Below are 16,681 nucleotides of genomic sequence, written 5' to 3' on the forward strand. Positions count from 1 at the left end.
GCAAATTGCATATATTTCAAAGAGGCATGCAGTTGTATTGATGGAAGATTTTAATTATCGCAACAAGTGTTTGGAGACAAACTCTGCCAAAAAAGTCCTTCAAGAACTATCAGTTTTGTGTGTTTTATTTTTCTTCTTTTCCCCATTATTGATATGGATTCACTGGATGGATGGAAGAATGCTAATTGGATCAGCAGTTCATACAAAGCAAGGGATAGGGAGAGTTAGCCCTTAGATAGAATACAATTACCAAGGATAGAGGGATAAGTGAAAGTGAAAGGGCTAAATAAAACAGAAGATGCAAAGGACTTAGAAAATACATTTCAAATATATATTTAAGGGGCATATTTATGGGGCATAATACTACTCAAAGAAAAGATATTGATATGTAATTGATTGAAAATTTATATGTACTAATAGTGCAATGTAGTTGCCAACTAATCTCAACAGTTCCTTTTATTATAGTGCTATATATTTCTCTTATTTACTTTCAGTTGTTGAGTATTCTATCCATGTACATACTGGAGACAGGAAGAAAGCTGATGCCAGTGGCAATGCTTATTTTTGTATTTGTGGAGATAGAGGTGACTCAGGAAAACGGTGGCTTAATAATTCTAAAACAAGACCAATCACTTTTGGTAGAGGACAGGTAATGTATGTATGTATGTATGTATGTATGTATGTATGTATGTATGTATGTATGTATTACATAATAGGTATGCATATGCTTTTAACAGACATGCTTCAAATGTAAAGAATAATTTCCTTATTATGTAATGGCATGAATGGAATCATGTTTAACCAAGTACTGATCAATTTTGCTGTATTCATTTCTTTAGTCATCTTCCCTATTATTTTAATGCTTTCTGTACTTCTTGATTCAGATCTGTGTATGATCAGTATAAAGTAAACTAACAACCTGTGCTATACTCATAAAATGTGAAGGTAATTTTCATAGATAGTCTGTAGATACTGCTACTTAATCAACAATTGAGAACTCTCACATGTCTTTTGTTAACAGCAAATGTATCCCATGATATCAGCTACTGTACATTCAGAAGCAGAACTGATTTATTGTAGCCTTAGCTATAGAATATTTGAAACAGCACCAGTAGTTGCTTTAAGAACTGCCTAGAGTTTAAGGGTGACCTATTCTTACATAGGTGGCAACTCTTGTCTTTCTTTCTCCTTTCCCACAAAAGTAGAGAACATAGTAATGCTCTCAGTATTTTAAGGTCAGCTGAAGTGATGACAACCATGAGCTGGCTTCAGATTACTTTTGAAGAATTGGAGAGTAGAAATAGTGATTCTGAACATATTTGTTGCATGACTGATGAATAAATTTTGGTCAACTGCCATAAATAGGTTCAACGTGAAATATCAAAACTCATAGGCAAAACTTGTTATAATATGACAAGGACATAAGATATTAATATAACATTTTATAGGAGATAGGGAAAGAAAAAGCAATGAGGCTTTAATGAGCAATACATAATGCTCTTTAAAATAAACCTTTCTCTACCAAACATTATAGGCATAATATAAATTAAATCATGAATGCCTAAAAGCTGAGAAACTTACTCTAGTCCAGTACATAATCTCTGAATAAAGTTAATCTAAGATGCTTCAGAAGGAAGTAAAGTCTCTTTGTGTAAAAATCATAATTCATTGGATTTTATTTATTTGATTCTAGAAGCTCTGTTACTGGAACAGTGAAGAAATCCAGGAAATACTGAATGCTTACATAACCCTATGATCTAATATTTGCAATAAAATGAAAATACTCACTGACAAAGATGTCAGCTTTATTGCACAACCTTTTTGCTATGATCTTGCAAAAATGATTTATATATATTAAAATGTTCGTCTATGCAGAGGAAAGAAATAATGTTTACTGGATTTACCCGTTAATAGCTGATAAAGTTTGCTTCATACAAATTCAACTATATCAACTTTTCTCAAATTATAGGTGGATGTTTACCAAATCAAGGGAGTGCACCTTGGGAAGTTGAATCAAGTCATTGTGGGGTTCAAAGGTTTGAACAAAGGTATACTTTGAGAGAGGGGTGGGAAGGGCAGAGAGAAAGAGAATGTGGAATGAGTCCTAGAAAGACCATTGCAGTGCTTTGTATAGTAAGTAGGAAAACCAAACTAATGCAAACATTGTACAGAGGAATGGGGAAACAGCAACTCAGAATAATTAGAAAAAGGCACCAAACAATCAGAATAGAGCTTGAACTGACCTTTTAGGTCTTCTACTGCAGCCCACTGCTCAAGCAGGACAAGTGATTGTCCAGTCTCTTTAAAATATTCAGTGATGATCACAATTTCTGATGACAAGCTGTTCCAACTGGTTGATTGTTCTTACTGTTGGGAAGTTTCTCTTTAATTCCAGGTTGCTTCGCTTCTTGATTAGTTTCCATTCATTTTTTCTTGTCCTGCCTTCTTGGTTTTGGAAAATAAGTTGACCCCCCCCCTCCTCTTTGTGGCAACCTCTCAAATACTGGAATACTGCTATCATGTCCTCCCTTGTCTTTCTTTTCTCTAGACCAGCCAACTCAAATCCTGCAACTGTTCTTCATATGTTTTTGTCTCCAGGCCTTTAATAATCTTAGTTGCTCTTTGCACTTTTTGCATAGTCTCAACATCTTTTTTCTAATGTGGGAATGGTGAAATATAATTCTGATCTTGGATCAGTGTAATCTTTGAATATTTAGATTCCCAGCCATAAGTGTATAACCTCAGATGTAAGAAGTGACTCAAGAAGGATTTTCTATATACCGCATACAAATCAACTTAGTTTCTATCATAACTGAGAAGAAAAATTAAAAAGTAGTCTCCCTTAATGTGGCACTCTCAAGATACATTTGGAGTAGTAGTCCCAGAATAATAACAGGATGCAGAATTAGATTGGAATGGGGAGCAACTACAGCAAGTACACAAATGTATTCAAGAATAATGGAAATGTATACCTGCAAATAACCAGTATGTATTCATTTTTACTTGAGTATCACCAGTAACCATGTATTGATTTAACACCTAGAATAGATCATACTTATTCACTTTAAATTCATACAGGATATATATTACTGGACTATGAAGTAAATTTTCAATTCAGTTTGTCATCTTGCATGTGTGTAATACTATCCAAAATTACTTTGACAACTGTTATTTATTTTTAAAGGTACCATGACAGGATCATTTGCAGAGATTATTGTAACAAAGAGTCCCAAAATACATGAATACTGATTCCATCAATATTTTTACAATATTTAAAAATATAACTAGATTTTCACTTCAGAAAGCAATAGCACTTTTCAAGTATTCTTGTTGAACATTTGAAATCTTAAGAGTATAAAAGAACAAGAACACAAAGTCCTCCCATTGCAGTGTTATTTAAGCTTTCACATTGTATCATTTTTAATTAACTCATTCATACAGTGTGGTCTGTATAGCTGTTATTACTTGGGTAAATCAAACAAAAATAGAAAGTTGAATGGTAACCTTTTTCTTTTTTTCTCCTAGATGATTGGTTTCTAGAGAAGATAGTAATAGAAGAAAGAAACTATCCTTTTACTACATATACTTTTGTTCATAATAACTGGTTGCATCAACAGTCAAAAAAGGATTTTACAGAAGCTTTAATCCCACTACAAGGTCACATATCTTAATTTTCAAATTTGAGATACAAAGACAGAGATAGATGTACAGATGTAGAAATACAAAGATAGATGTATGCATGTATGTGTGCATTTGTCTCACATAAAATTATCACATGAATTGTCAAGCAACTGTTCAAAATATCATAGGAATGAGTAACATAGGTTGTCTTATACAAATAATGCTACATATATTTTATTAAATTTTTCCAGTCCCACAATTTCTTATAAAATACTCAAAATGCTTGAATATCTTGACTTAGCGGGCCTGTGTAAGAGTGCTTAGACTTAGACTTATGCAATTCAGCCCCAGTATTGTCAGAAATTCCAATTTAGGAAGTTGTGTTCCAAACCACTTAATTATTGAGAAGCCCAATAGAGAGGCTCTATCCATACCCAGTTGCAACTTTTGGTTTAGTTTTACAATTCAAAAGGACCTAAGTTTCAAGTTGGCTTCTTATTTCTAGGAAGTTTTGTCTTGTAACCTGAACCTCTATGATTCTCTTTGTTCTGTGCTCGAGGCCTTGCAGAGGTCCGGGTCAATGGAGGATGCCTTGATTTCATTTTCCTACAAACTAATTCAAAGATTCTGAAGGGTGTCCTTCATTCTTTGAATGTTGATGCCTCTCTGGGTATGAACGGGCTAGGAATGTATGTAAATTACAACAGTTTAGGATTCAGTCTGTTTGAAAGTCAAGTTACAAAAAGTGAGATGATACAGTAAATGGATCAAGTACAGAAATAGTAACAGAGGAAGAATGATTTGACTATCTTGCAGTTTCTAAGGAAACCCTCATATTATAGCATGCAAAATTCCATTGATTCTACAAATCTTTTTAACGTTCCACTCTTGACAGAAAAATTATGGGCACCTAAAACAATTTGGCAATACATTACTCCAATATGCCTCATTTACTGTTGAACAACAATACATAGAAGTACACTCTTCCTTCTTTCTTACTCAGCTTTCTGCTTGGGAGCTTTAGATTACCGTATATGCCGGCGTATAAGACGACCCGGCGTATAAGACGACCCCCCAACATTTCCACTCAAAATATAGTTTGTTATATACTCGCCCCCTCTTCCGCACGCCTTCCACTTTTGCACTTTTTTTTTTTTGAGGCACTTTTGTGCACCGTGGAAACGAATCCCGTGAAGCCGAAAGGAGCAGCCAGCCTTCTCCCAGCTCCCAAGGAAACGAGGCTCTCACCGCCCGGGCTCCGCTGAGGTATCCGGCTGGGGCTGTCAGGAGTTGTTACCGCTGGCGCGGCTCCGCGTGGCTCCAGTCCCGCATTGCCTCGGGAAGGGAAAGGCAAAAAGGAAGAGCCGCGGCGGCGCTTTGCAATGGCAGCAGCGGCTCCTGGTTTTGCCTTTCCCTTCCCGAGGCAACGCGGAACTGGAGCTGCGCGGAGCCGCGCCAGCGGTAACAACTCCTGACAGCCCCAGCCGGATACCTCAGCGGAGCTCGGGCGGTGCGAGCCTCATTTCCTTGGGAGCTGGGAGAAGGCTGGCTGCTCCTTCGGCTTCACGGGATTCGCTTCCACGGTGCGCAAAGTGCCTCAGCCACGGCAGCCGCAGTGCTTCCCAATTACTATTTGCCGGCGTATAAGACGACCCGGCATATAAGACGACCCCCAATTGGAGGCATGTTTTTCAGGGCAAAAAAGTCGTCTTATACGCCGGCAAATACGGTAATTCTATTTCAAAAGAAACCTGCTTTGATTCCTGAAATCACTTCAGAGTTTTGGTGAATTTAAAGTACATTTGTAATTCACACCTCAAATTATGTATGATCTTACTCTAGAATTATTGGCAACATGACAACATAACGTATTAAATATAACAAAACAATAAATAAGTTCAGATTGACCTTTTAAATGAAACCTGAATCAGTTTGTATTTCATTCAGAAATGACAGAAAAATCTGGCCCCATGAAAGGTTTTGAAGCAAAAAGCCAAGGACAATGGAGACTGTGGCTAGACTATGTCCATGTTTCAGAAAAAATACCTGAAATAAAAATACTTGCCTATGGTACCAATGGAGTATCACTTGCACAGAGAGTTCAACATTTTAAAAACGAACCCTTTCTGGTAGGTTTCTAGTTAATAATATTGCAATTAGGATGCAGAAACTGTTTTTTCTACTTAATTTCACCACACTGTTGTCATCATCTGAAACTGAGCATAAGAATGTAAAAAGCCTGAGAGTCATAATAGGAGAGGATTTGTCCTTTGTAATCTACTTCTGAAGTTCAAATGCATTGACTCATTCAATAGATAACACAGAATGCTAAATTAGATATATGTTCTTAAATTCCAAAGGGAAAAGTATAAAGATCACATACTGAAGGAATGACAAACCGTGAAAAGTGGAACTGACATCCTGAGGACCTGGACTATTTTCCAACCTTTGTTGCTGATATCTTTATCTTTTAGTTTAATTGCTCTTTTAAAAGAGATTCAGATTTGAAGCCATATAAATGTAGATATTTTAATATGAAAATGCAGATATTTTAAAAGATAGACAGACCTACACACACAGAGAGAGAGAATTCAAATCTATTCACCACATGAATTTATAGTTGTTGTTTTACTTTAACAGTTGAATATTGGTGATATTGGTCAAATAATAAAGCTTTCCTTTCTGTCGTCCTGCTCAAATTTGGATAAAGGGATCAAACTACATAAGGTATTGCCTCACATTTACTCATGTTAACTTTCATACTTTAGTATAGATAGTATTGTGTGTGTTCAAAGTATAGATTTTTAATGTAATTTTAATTAAATACATTTTAACAATATAAAAACAATCCATATATTAGAAAAGAAACAAAAGTGAAAGAGAAATGAATAAGAAAGGAAATAGAAATAGAAAGCAAAAAGAAAGAAAGGTTATAAAGAAGTAGCTTCAATTTTTTGTTTAGATATCTTTATTAGATTGTTTTAAAGTAACATGTTCATCATTTGTACTTTTTTTTTCAAGTTCTGTCTTATATTTCAAACCAAAACTCCTTTTATCTACTTCAAATCTTTTAGTAGTCCTGTAAAACCGTATTTATTCTCTCAACTAATATCATCATGAATAACATGATCACAATTAAGTAATGGTATTGTATGATAATTTTTGGTGAAGTCAAGTCTTGACTTTTGGTAAGTATTAATGCTGTGTCAGCCTCCATCCAACTATCTGATATCTTTTTAGTCTGTAAAATAGTATTCATCAGGTTTTGCTATAATTTTGTTATAATTCATTTTCAAAAATTTTATAAAATGTTGGTAAATGATCTGGTCTGTATGTTTTTCCTGTTTACACCTTTTTAATATCTTCACAAACTTTCATTATTGTAATGAGAATATTCATTAATGGTTTCTATGTGATCTTCAGTAAAAAAAAAATATCTTTAAATAAATATTCATCAATCTTTGCCAGGAAATTTCTTCTCCTTTATTGGTGAAATATTTTTCATTTTTAGATTATATGTTTTATAGTATTTCAATTTTGTAATTTTAATGTCCCTTTTTCTTTTTTACTCTCACCCTTTCCCTGGCTTATTTGCAAATTCAAAATTTGCATTTTTGCATCTCTGTGCAAAACCTTTAGTATTTTACCTTGTGTTATTTTGAAATATTTCTCAGAAGTTCTGTCCTTTTTTGGGAGAACACATTACTCCATTCTCATCTCCAATTAAATACCAATTTTCGTACAAGTCCATTAGTTGCCCATATGTGTTTTATATTGTTTTCCATTCTGGAGCATAAATTCCAACTATCAAAGTCTAGGACCCATGCAGAGAAGTGTATCTGTCATTATCATAAGTCAGTAGTAGTTCTGGTTGCAAATGAGGGTTTCTATGAAAAAAAAAAAGCTCAATTTCTTTTTATCTCCTATTGAAATAAATTCTTACACAAATTTATATAGATAAAATATTTATATCCAGTTTTCTAATATATGTTTCTTGGAGACAAATTACATTTCCATTCAATTTTTAACATAATTCTTCTTCCTTCCTTCCTTTTCTTTCTTTCTTTCTTTCTTTCTTTCTTTCTTTCTTTCTTTCTTTCTTTCTTTCTTTCTTTCTTTCTTTCTTTCTTTCTTTCTTTCTTTCTTTCTTTCTTTCTTTCTTTCTTTTCTTTCTTTCTATATTCCATATTAGATATCTACAATTTCCACATCATTATTAATTTGATTAATCCTTTAAGATGCCCTGTAGATTCTTCAATTTTTAAAACTTCTTTCAACTTTACAAACCTTTCTTCCATTCCCGCTTCAGTTCATTTTTATCAGATCTGACAGATTCAGATACCTGCTTTCCTATTTTTTCCAAATACTTTTTTGTAATGTTTCTAGGACAGTTCAGTTGCTTTATTATTACCTTTATTGCCAGAGTACAACATGTATATAATGAGATTGGCTGAGCCTCCCTTTGTGTACCTTTCCAACACAACTCACAGTGAGGACAGAAAACCCTAACCCAGTCCCTAACAAATGCTGTAACAAATGTTCCTTTCCCTCACCTTGTTTTGCAGCTTTTCCAATGGTCACCATTCTTTTATTAGTAAAAAATAAGTGGATTACAAAGATGAAGGTAAAAAAGCAGGTTTTTCTCCACTCCCCTTTTTTTGCTTTCTGTATACCCTTAAGGCTTTAGTTCAATTTGTCTTTCCCTAGTTTAGATGACACAATCCATCTCATGTTACACTTATCTCCTTATTTTATAACTTCCACCAATTATCCTTTCGTTTTGTTGTCAAATAATCAACACTCCCAAGAAAATCTAATTTGTCTGAGAATACTCAATGTTTGAATCAAAGGTTCATGTGGAACTTAGAAGAAAATGTGGTCTCTAAGCAATTATGGTATCTAAACTATTCATTGTTGTTTAGGAATAAATAAGCTCTTAGACTAATCCCCAAAAGATATAAATAAAGACATTGTTTAATGAGTTTCAACATCATTGAATAGCCTTTAGTAGAATATAATAATGGAATTTAGCTTCAACATTACAAAAACATTTTCTTTGTATTACAAAATTAGAAAGTGTTTATTTTCATGGCCTTGGTCGTGATGTGCACTGAAGATGGTGTTTGATTTCATTGTACAAGGTGCAATGACAATAAACTAAACTAAACTAAACATGAACAATATTTATGAAACACCTATTCAATTAATTCCCAAGTAATGTCAAAAGAAGAAAAATTGCATGTTTCAAGTGAAGTAAATAAACAAACAGTGATACGTTAGAGCGACATGTATCATTTTCAAGAACAATTGGATAGAAAAAAAATCAGCAGTAATTATTGTCCAAATAGTAAGCATAGAAACATTATTAAGTGATGTATTGGCCTTGATATAAAAGCTTCATCCTTCTAAGCATCTAATCTTTCAGTATCCAGCATGTACTTATGAGTTATTGGGATATATATAAAAAGGGCAATGGCTTGTAAGGTAATTTAGACTATAGAAGCTAGTTTGCATGGAATAGCATGAGTATATTTGGAATATTTGAATCCATTTGTGGAAAACTGAAAAAATTGGCTAGTAGAAGATGCTGCATGTAGCATTGGTGATCATTGCAATGATGATGAGTTTGGAATATTGAATAAGGCAACTTCAAATACTGGAGGGGGAGTAAAAAGTAAATAAATAAGTAAGATTAATAAATTAAGTGAAGGAAGAAAAACCGTTATATCATGTGCTGCAAAGATGACATAAAGATGTAATACTGTTAGGGATAACATTGGTTACCTAACTTAGTTTGGGTAGAATAATATATAAACTATGTTAGTGAGTTTAAGTGTATGTATCACTTTAAACTGTAAACCAAGTTTTAGGGTGCGGTTGTAGAATCACCATAAGAGGGAGCAAGAGAGCTCACTGTTTGCCCTGGCTTTTACTGGAATGCTGACAATGGATTGATGGTGATAACTGCGTGTTTGCTGAGAGAAGAAAAGGGGTTTGATTTTTTCTTCATATCTCTGACTGCAAAAGAGATATATCACTGGACTGATTGATTGTAAGTTTAATGAACTCTTTTTCGACACTGGACTTTGCAAACTAATAACCCCCGGACTGACTGAACTTAGTGTATGACATATGGACTGTTTTGACTATGCTATAACTCTTGCTGGAATAAAAACTATTTAACTTGTACAGTGTATCTGTCTTACTGAGTGTAAGCTACTACAACGTTATTGTCTCACATACCTGCCTGTCTGCTAGACTGCCGTTGCACGTTCTGCTAGGGTGTATATCCCTAACACTGGTTATGGGCCCAGGTGCACAGTCAGACTAACCAGGATATAACAGGCTTATATTAAAGTGAGAGTTTGTGTAGCAACACAATACTGTAAACAGACAGCTGTGTTTTATTAATTATAGTTTTCATATCCAGATAAAGATGGCACAAGTCAATTTACAAAGTTTGTCTCTAATATCCAAACTGGATGGAACAAACTATGTTTCATGGTCTATGAAATGCAGCCTACTTCTACAAAGAGAAGGTTTGTGGAGTATAATACAAAACCCACCAGAAGTAGATGCATGGGATCCGGAGGATGAGGAAGATGCCCAGAAAATACAAGAATATCAAGTGAAGAATGAGCAAGCTCTCTGTATAATAGGACTGACTCTTTCTGACCAGCAACTTGTCCATATTCATGGAGAAGAAACAGCTGCGAAATGTTGGGAGAATTTAAAGAAGATTTATGTTCGAGACAGCGTAGGAGCACATATAAAGACATGCTGAATCATATAAACCCAATGAAGAGAATTTTTCAAGAACTGCATGAAAAAGAACTTATCTTCACTGAATTACACCAAGTTTATATAATTTTGTCTTCGTTAGATGAGAGTTACGATGACTACGTAACTTCACTTGAAGTTCTGCCAAAAGATAACCTTACATTAACTGACATTACTGGCAGATTAATTGAAGAAGCCAGGAGAAGGCTTGAAAGGGATCAACTCAGAAGGGAAAAACAACCACAATGTGAAGAAGAGAAAATATCTTTGTCAGCGTATACAATTAGAAAATGTTTTAATTGTGGAGGAAAAGGACATTTGGCTAGATTCTGCAAGAAAGCAAAAAGCCAAAAAGCCAGCCAGAATGCTAAAATGCATCAAAGGGATAAGAAATGCATAGAGTTAGCCATGTATAGCAACGAAACTGTGAATAGCAATTTATGAGTGGTAGATAGTGGAGCATCGCACTGCATAACAAAAGATAAGAAAAGATTTGTTAAGATGTCCACAAGTTCACAGCAGATATTGTTAGCTAATGGATGGAAACTTAAGGGTAAAGGTCAAGGTATAGCATATTGTTCTTGCATAAAAGAAAATGTAAAAATGTTATATGTACCACAACTTAAGTTTAATTTGCTTTCGGTTAGAGTTTTGGTTAAACTAGGTTATGTAATTACCTTTAGGGGAGAAAATTGCATAATTGAAAAAGAAGGTAAAAAAGTGACTGCAACTTTAAAAGGTGAATTGTATGTGTTAAATGATAATTTAGAGGTGGCTAACACAGTTTATAATAATGTTAAACCTCATGATGAGTGCATACATTTGTTACACAGTCGTTTAGGGCATATAAATTTTAAAATGCTTAAACAAACAGTAGAACTATCTAAAGGTATAAAACTGAAACCTTGCAGTAAGTATTTGCACTGCAATTCTTGTAGTCAAGAGAAAAGCAAGGTGATACCAGCAAATAGAGTTAATGGATTTAAAACAAAGGAGCCTCTAGAGGTAGTATTTGCTGATATTATAGGTCCTAAAAAACCAAGTGTGGGAGGTGCTCATTATATACTAAGTATAATGGACCATTATTCCAGATATGGTTTCTGTTATTTAATGAAGAGTAAAACGGAAACATATCAAAATTTCTTTAATTGGTTGAAGTTTGCAGAGAGAAAAACTAAAAGGAAATTAGTAACTCTTATCACTGATAATGGTACGGAATTTGTAAACAATAAATTCCAAAATAAACTGAAGATGGCAGATGTTGAACATAAAAAGTCTGCACCATATAGGCCACAACATAATGCCTTTATTGAGAGACGAGGCCAAACATTACAAGCAATGGCTTGTACTATGTTGTCCGATTCAGGATTGCCTGAAACTTTGTGGGGAGAACCAATAATGTGTGGTAATCATATATTGAATAATGTTGTTAACTCAACAACTGGTGAATTACCATTCACATGGTGGCATGGCAGAAAACCTGACCTAAGCTACATACACACATTTGGAGCACCAGCATGGGTGCATATCCCTACACAACTGAGTAAGAAAGGGCAACATAGGACTAAAAGGTTATTTTTTGTAGGTTATGAATCTAATCACAAATCATACAGATTCTGGGGAAAAGGCACATCTAGAGTTTACTGTAGCGCTAGTGCACAATTCCTAGAACATGTAGGATGGGAAAAACTGGAGCAAGATTCAAGTATGGAAGTAATTATAGAACCCTACAAAAGACAAACAGAAAAAAATCAGTAATAAGAAGAGTACAATTAAAGAGGAAGTAAAAGAAGAGCATATAGGACCAGAACAGGAAGAAATACCAGAACAGGAAGAAATAGATAATCAGGAACAGGAAGAACATGAAAGTCCACCTGTAAGTCCTGTAATACCTAGACGTTCTACACGTGTAACTAGACCACCTGATAGGTATCAAGCAAGTATAATTTGCCAAATTAGTAAAGTTCCAACTAGTGTTGAAGAACTTAGGATGTATCCTGCAAAGGATCAGGAGAATTGGCAAAAGGCAATGGAAAAGGAGTTAAATTCATTAAAGGAAATGAAAGTTTATGAAAATGCCAAATTACCTCCAGGTGAAAAGTCCATTGGTTGCAAATGGATATTTAAGTTAAAAACTGGTAAAAATGGGACTGTTACCCATAAGGCTAGGTTGGTAGCTCAAGGATTTAATCAAACTGCATGTGATTATGATGAGGTATTTGCATCAAATTTAAAGGCAATAACCTTGAGAGCAGCTTTAGTGTGGGCAGCTAAGAAAAATTATATAATAAATCATTTAGATGTATAAACTGCCTATCTGCATGCTCCATTGCAGCACACTATATATTTAAGAAAACCAGTAGGTATTAAGGATGATAAAAATAATAATGACTGTTGGAAACTGAAAAAGAGTCTCTATGGATTGAAACAATCTGGTTATGAATGGAAACAATATATTGTAAAGGAGTTAAACAATATAGGGTTTAAAGCAGGTTTAGCTGATCCATGTTTATTCAAGAGAGAGACAAATGGAATAGTATCATTATTATTGTTGTTTACAGATGATATTGATTAATAACGAAGACTAATAATGAAGCTACTGAGATAATATCATTATTAAGTAAGAGGATAAAATTAAAGCATTTAGGAGAAATAAGACAGTATTTAAGATTGACAATAAACAAAACCAATAGTGGATTTAAGATATCACAAGAAGATAAAATATACCAATTGCTAAAAATGTATAAAATGGAACTTTGTAAACAGGCAAAAACTCCAATGAGTCAGGAATTTTGTCGTACTGATGCTCAAAGTTCAAAATTTGATAAGACTATTTATCAGTCATTAATAGGTAGTTTATCATATATAAGTAATTGGTCAAGGCCAGATATTGCTTATGGCGTTAATCAATTGGCGAGATTTAATGCTGAACCAAATGAACATCACTGGCAAGCACTAAAGCGTATATTAAGGTATCTTAAAAGGACAATGCACTATGCATTGTATTTAGAGCCAAAAGATGATTTGATTTTAAGTGCATATGCTGATGCAAGTTTTGCAACAGATATAAAAACTAGAAAATCAACTTCAGGCATGGCTATACTATTAGGTAAAACACTGATTGGTTGGAGGTCAATTAGACAGCAACATATAAGTATGTCCACAATGGAAGCAGAATTTTCATGTTTATCTTTATTGTGTACTGATTTAATTCTGTATAAACAGTTGTTGTTAGATATGGGAATAACTGTTAAGGATGCCATTGTAGTGTGGACAATCAAGCAGCCATACGGTTGGCTACAGATATTGCTGTAAAGACTAGATCTAAGCACACTGACCTTAGATATTTGAATGTTAGACAATCTGTAAAAAATGGTTTGATAAGATTGGTCTATTGCATAACTGAAGAAAATTTTGCAGATGGATTTACAAAAGCCCAAGGTGCAGTAAAGCACAAGGAAAATTGTGAAAACTATGGGTTGAAATTGTAAATATATATATATATATATATATATATATATATATATATATATATATATATATATATATATATATATATATATATATATATATATATATATATATAAATATATATACCCAAAAGGGGGAGAATGTTAGGGATAACATTGGTTACCTAACTTAGTTTGGGTAGAATAATATATAAACTATGTTAGTGAGTTTAAGTGTATGTATCACTTTAAACTGTAAACCAAGTTTTTGGGTGCGGTTGTAGAATCACCATAAGAGAGAGCAAGAGAGCTCACTGTTTGCCCTGGCTTTTACTGGAATGCTGACAATGGATTGATGGTGATAACTGCGTGTTTGCTGAGAGAAGAAAAGGGGTTTGATTTTTTCTTCATATCTCTGACTGCAAAAGAGATATATCACTGGACTGATTGATTGTAAGTTTAATGAACTCTTTTTCGACACTGGACTTTGCAAACTAATAACCCCCGGACTGACTGAACTTAGTGTATGACATATGGACTGTTTTGACTATGCTATAACTCTTGCTGGAATAAAAACTATTTAACTTGCACAGTGTATCTGTCTTACTGAGTGTAAGCTACTACAACGTTATTGTCTCACATACCTGCCTGTCTGCTAGACTGCCGTTGCACGTTCTGCTAGGGTGTATATCCCTAACAAATACGAATGAAGGTGTTCTGATCTTATTCAGTAGAGACTATGAATATTTACAGGAAAATTAAAGTGTAAGCTAATTGGGAATAAAAATGTTTAAAAGTCTGAGAGTATGAATTGAGGTTATCTAGAATATTGTAAGCATTCATGAAAGTAGAAATCCTTATGTGGGTGTGTGCTTATTTTGTTTCGATGAATGGTAACAATGGAAAAACCACAGAAAAATTGTATGAGTCAGGATAAAGAAAATATTTTAATCTGAGGGAATGAGAGAACAGTCCTCCTCCCTTCCAAATGAACTATTTGGAGACTTAAAAATAATTAATGAAAATAGTGATTAGTATCAGCTTTTTAAAAATTTAAGCAGGTCTATTCATTTGTACACATGGTAAAGGAATATATCTAAATCTAAATACATCATTGATTTGATTTTTTTATAATGAAAGAATCAATGAATATATAAGTATGGTGAACATTTCTGAACGTGCAGTACAATTTCTTTGATTAGTTTTAGGAATGGATTTAAGGAAAAATAGACATGGGAGATACAAAATGAAATAAATATGAGTGAAATTACTGCTGTAAGACTACAGATGTTGATAGTGTCAGTGGACAAATATTAAAATATAGAATTGGTTTGCTTATAAAATACCTCTCTGGTTTATTTCATGTTTGTAAAGACTGCATCCCATAACTGGAAGAGCAACAAAATTCAGTGGGAATATGGAAAATATGGGAACTGCATTTTGGCTTTAGGCCATACACAAATTGTGCCGATTAGAGTTTTGCTCTTCTGTCATTAAAAAAAATGCATCAATATGAGAGAGTAAATGTATTATACATTTGTTGGTTTAGTAAAAAATAATAATTGATAAAATGAATAGATTTGAATTATGGAAATTTTGTGTAATATTCACTTGAAAGTTGCTCAGCGGCATAAATAATATAATTGAAATAAAGGATATCTGAAATAGTTTATCACTGAGCAGAAAATAAAACAAGGATATGTTGTGTCCTCTAGTTTATAGCCTATTTATGGATAAATATGAAAGGAATCCTTTAGTAACCATAGAGATGTCTTTGTTTGGAAGATAAATATATAGAGACTATTTAAGATTTATAGATATATACTGTAGAGGCATAGTGGATGATGTTAGTATAAACTTCTCTATATCCTTTTTCTTGCCTACTTTCTTTGTTTTACTGTTTTCTGCTTTATTTTACCCCAAAAAGGAACAAAGTGACAGGTATAAATGTATCATCCCATTAAGAATAATATTTTAAACACACTTTGAAAAGGAAGGAATAAGGTAGTGTAAAGCTGCCTCTTTGCTGCTAGTATGTATGCTGTATTTTTCCCTGATAGTAGCTGTATAAAAGAATCCTCTCTCCATAACTGTCAATCTAAAGCTTTATGTAAAGATCACATTAAAATATTAAAAGAGTTGTTTCTTGCACCAAATACATGATATGCTCCATAAAACTATTATTTGTCTATCATTATGCAACATTTGAAAGAAGCCAGGTATCAGAGTTGTATTAGAAAAAACTGAATAAATATGTAATACTTACAGGAACAATGCCAGCCTTCTATATCTCAAAACATAAACAAGGAATCATGTTTTTCTCATTTGGATACATGGATCAGGTTTGTTTTTCCTATAAGAGCTGTTCCATGATTTGAAGCAGGGTGGTTTCCAGGGAGAAGAGAGAGCAAAGAAAAGTGAAGAAGTAATTATATGAGGAAATAATTATTTTTCCTAAAATTGAAAATGGTCATTTCCTGTATAATGATGAATGTAAATTTCAAAATGTAAACTTTCTGAGATCCATTTTCAAGTAGCAATTGGAAAGTGGGTTTCCCCAATTTGACAACACACTGGAAGAAAACATGGTAAGAAAGTGAGACAAGCCCTAAAGCTGAACCAAATGTTTACAAGGCTTCTTTTAGATTTTTTTTTTCATCAGGACAAGGCTGATTTGAAGAACTTTAAACTTCATTTTTGTCAACAGCTGCCACCATCCCAGCTGCTGAATGTCTGGAGTTTTGCATAAGCACAAGGCACCCAACCTGTAGTTCCACCATCCTATATCCCATGGTCACTTTATGTTCCCTTTGCAATCCCTGCAATCACTT

At 33.7% G+C, this 16,681-nt stretch overlaps 1 protein-coding gene across 2 annotated transcripts in view; it reads left to right on the forward strand.

The window, feature by feature from the left end:
• The window catches only part of RP1 (RP1 axonemal microtubule associated), a 213,712-nt gene that overhangs the window by 162,071 nt on the left and 34,960 nt on the right, over positions 1 to 16,681 (forward strand). For both annotated transcript variants that reach the window (XM_087961737.1, XM_087961736.1), the window contains exons 38-42: positions 495 to 649; positions 1,970 to 2,048; positions 3,526 to 3,657; positions 5,569 to 5,750; positions 6,262 to 6,348. In XM_087961737.1, coding sequence (XP_087817863.1) covers positions 495 to 649; positions 1,970 to 2,048; positions 3,526 to 3,657; positions 5,569 to 5,750; positions 6,262 to 6,348 — 635 coding nt within the window. The remainder of the gene's footprint in view (positions 1 to 494; positions 650 to 1,969; positions 2,049 to 3,525; positions 3,658 to 5,568; positions 5,751 to 6,261; positions 6,349 to 16,681) is intronic.

Source organism: Notechis scutatus, chromosome 3 (assembly GCF_049901735.1).
Source record: "Notechis scutatus isolate UNSWTSFEM ecotype Mainland chromosome 3, rNotScu1.2, whole genome shotgun sequence".
In the NCBI taxonomy this organism is placed as follows: Eukaryota; Metazoa; Chordata; class Lepidosauria; order Squamata; family Elapidae; genus Notechis; species Notechis scutatus.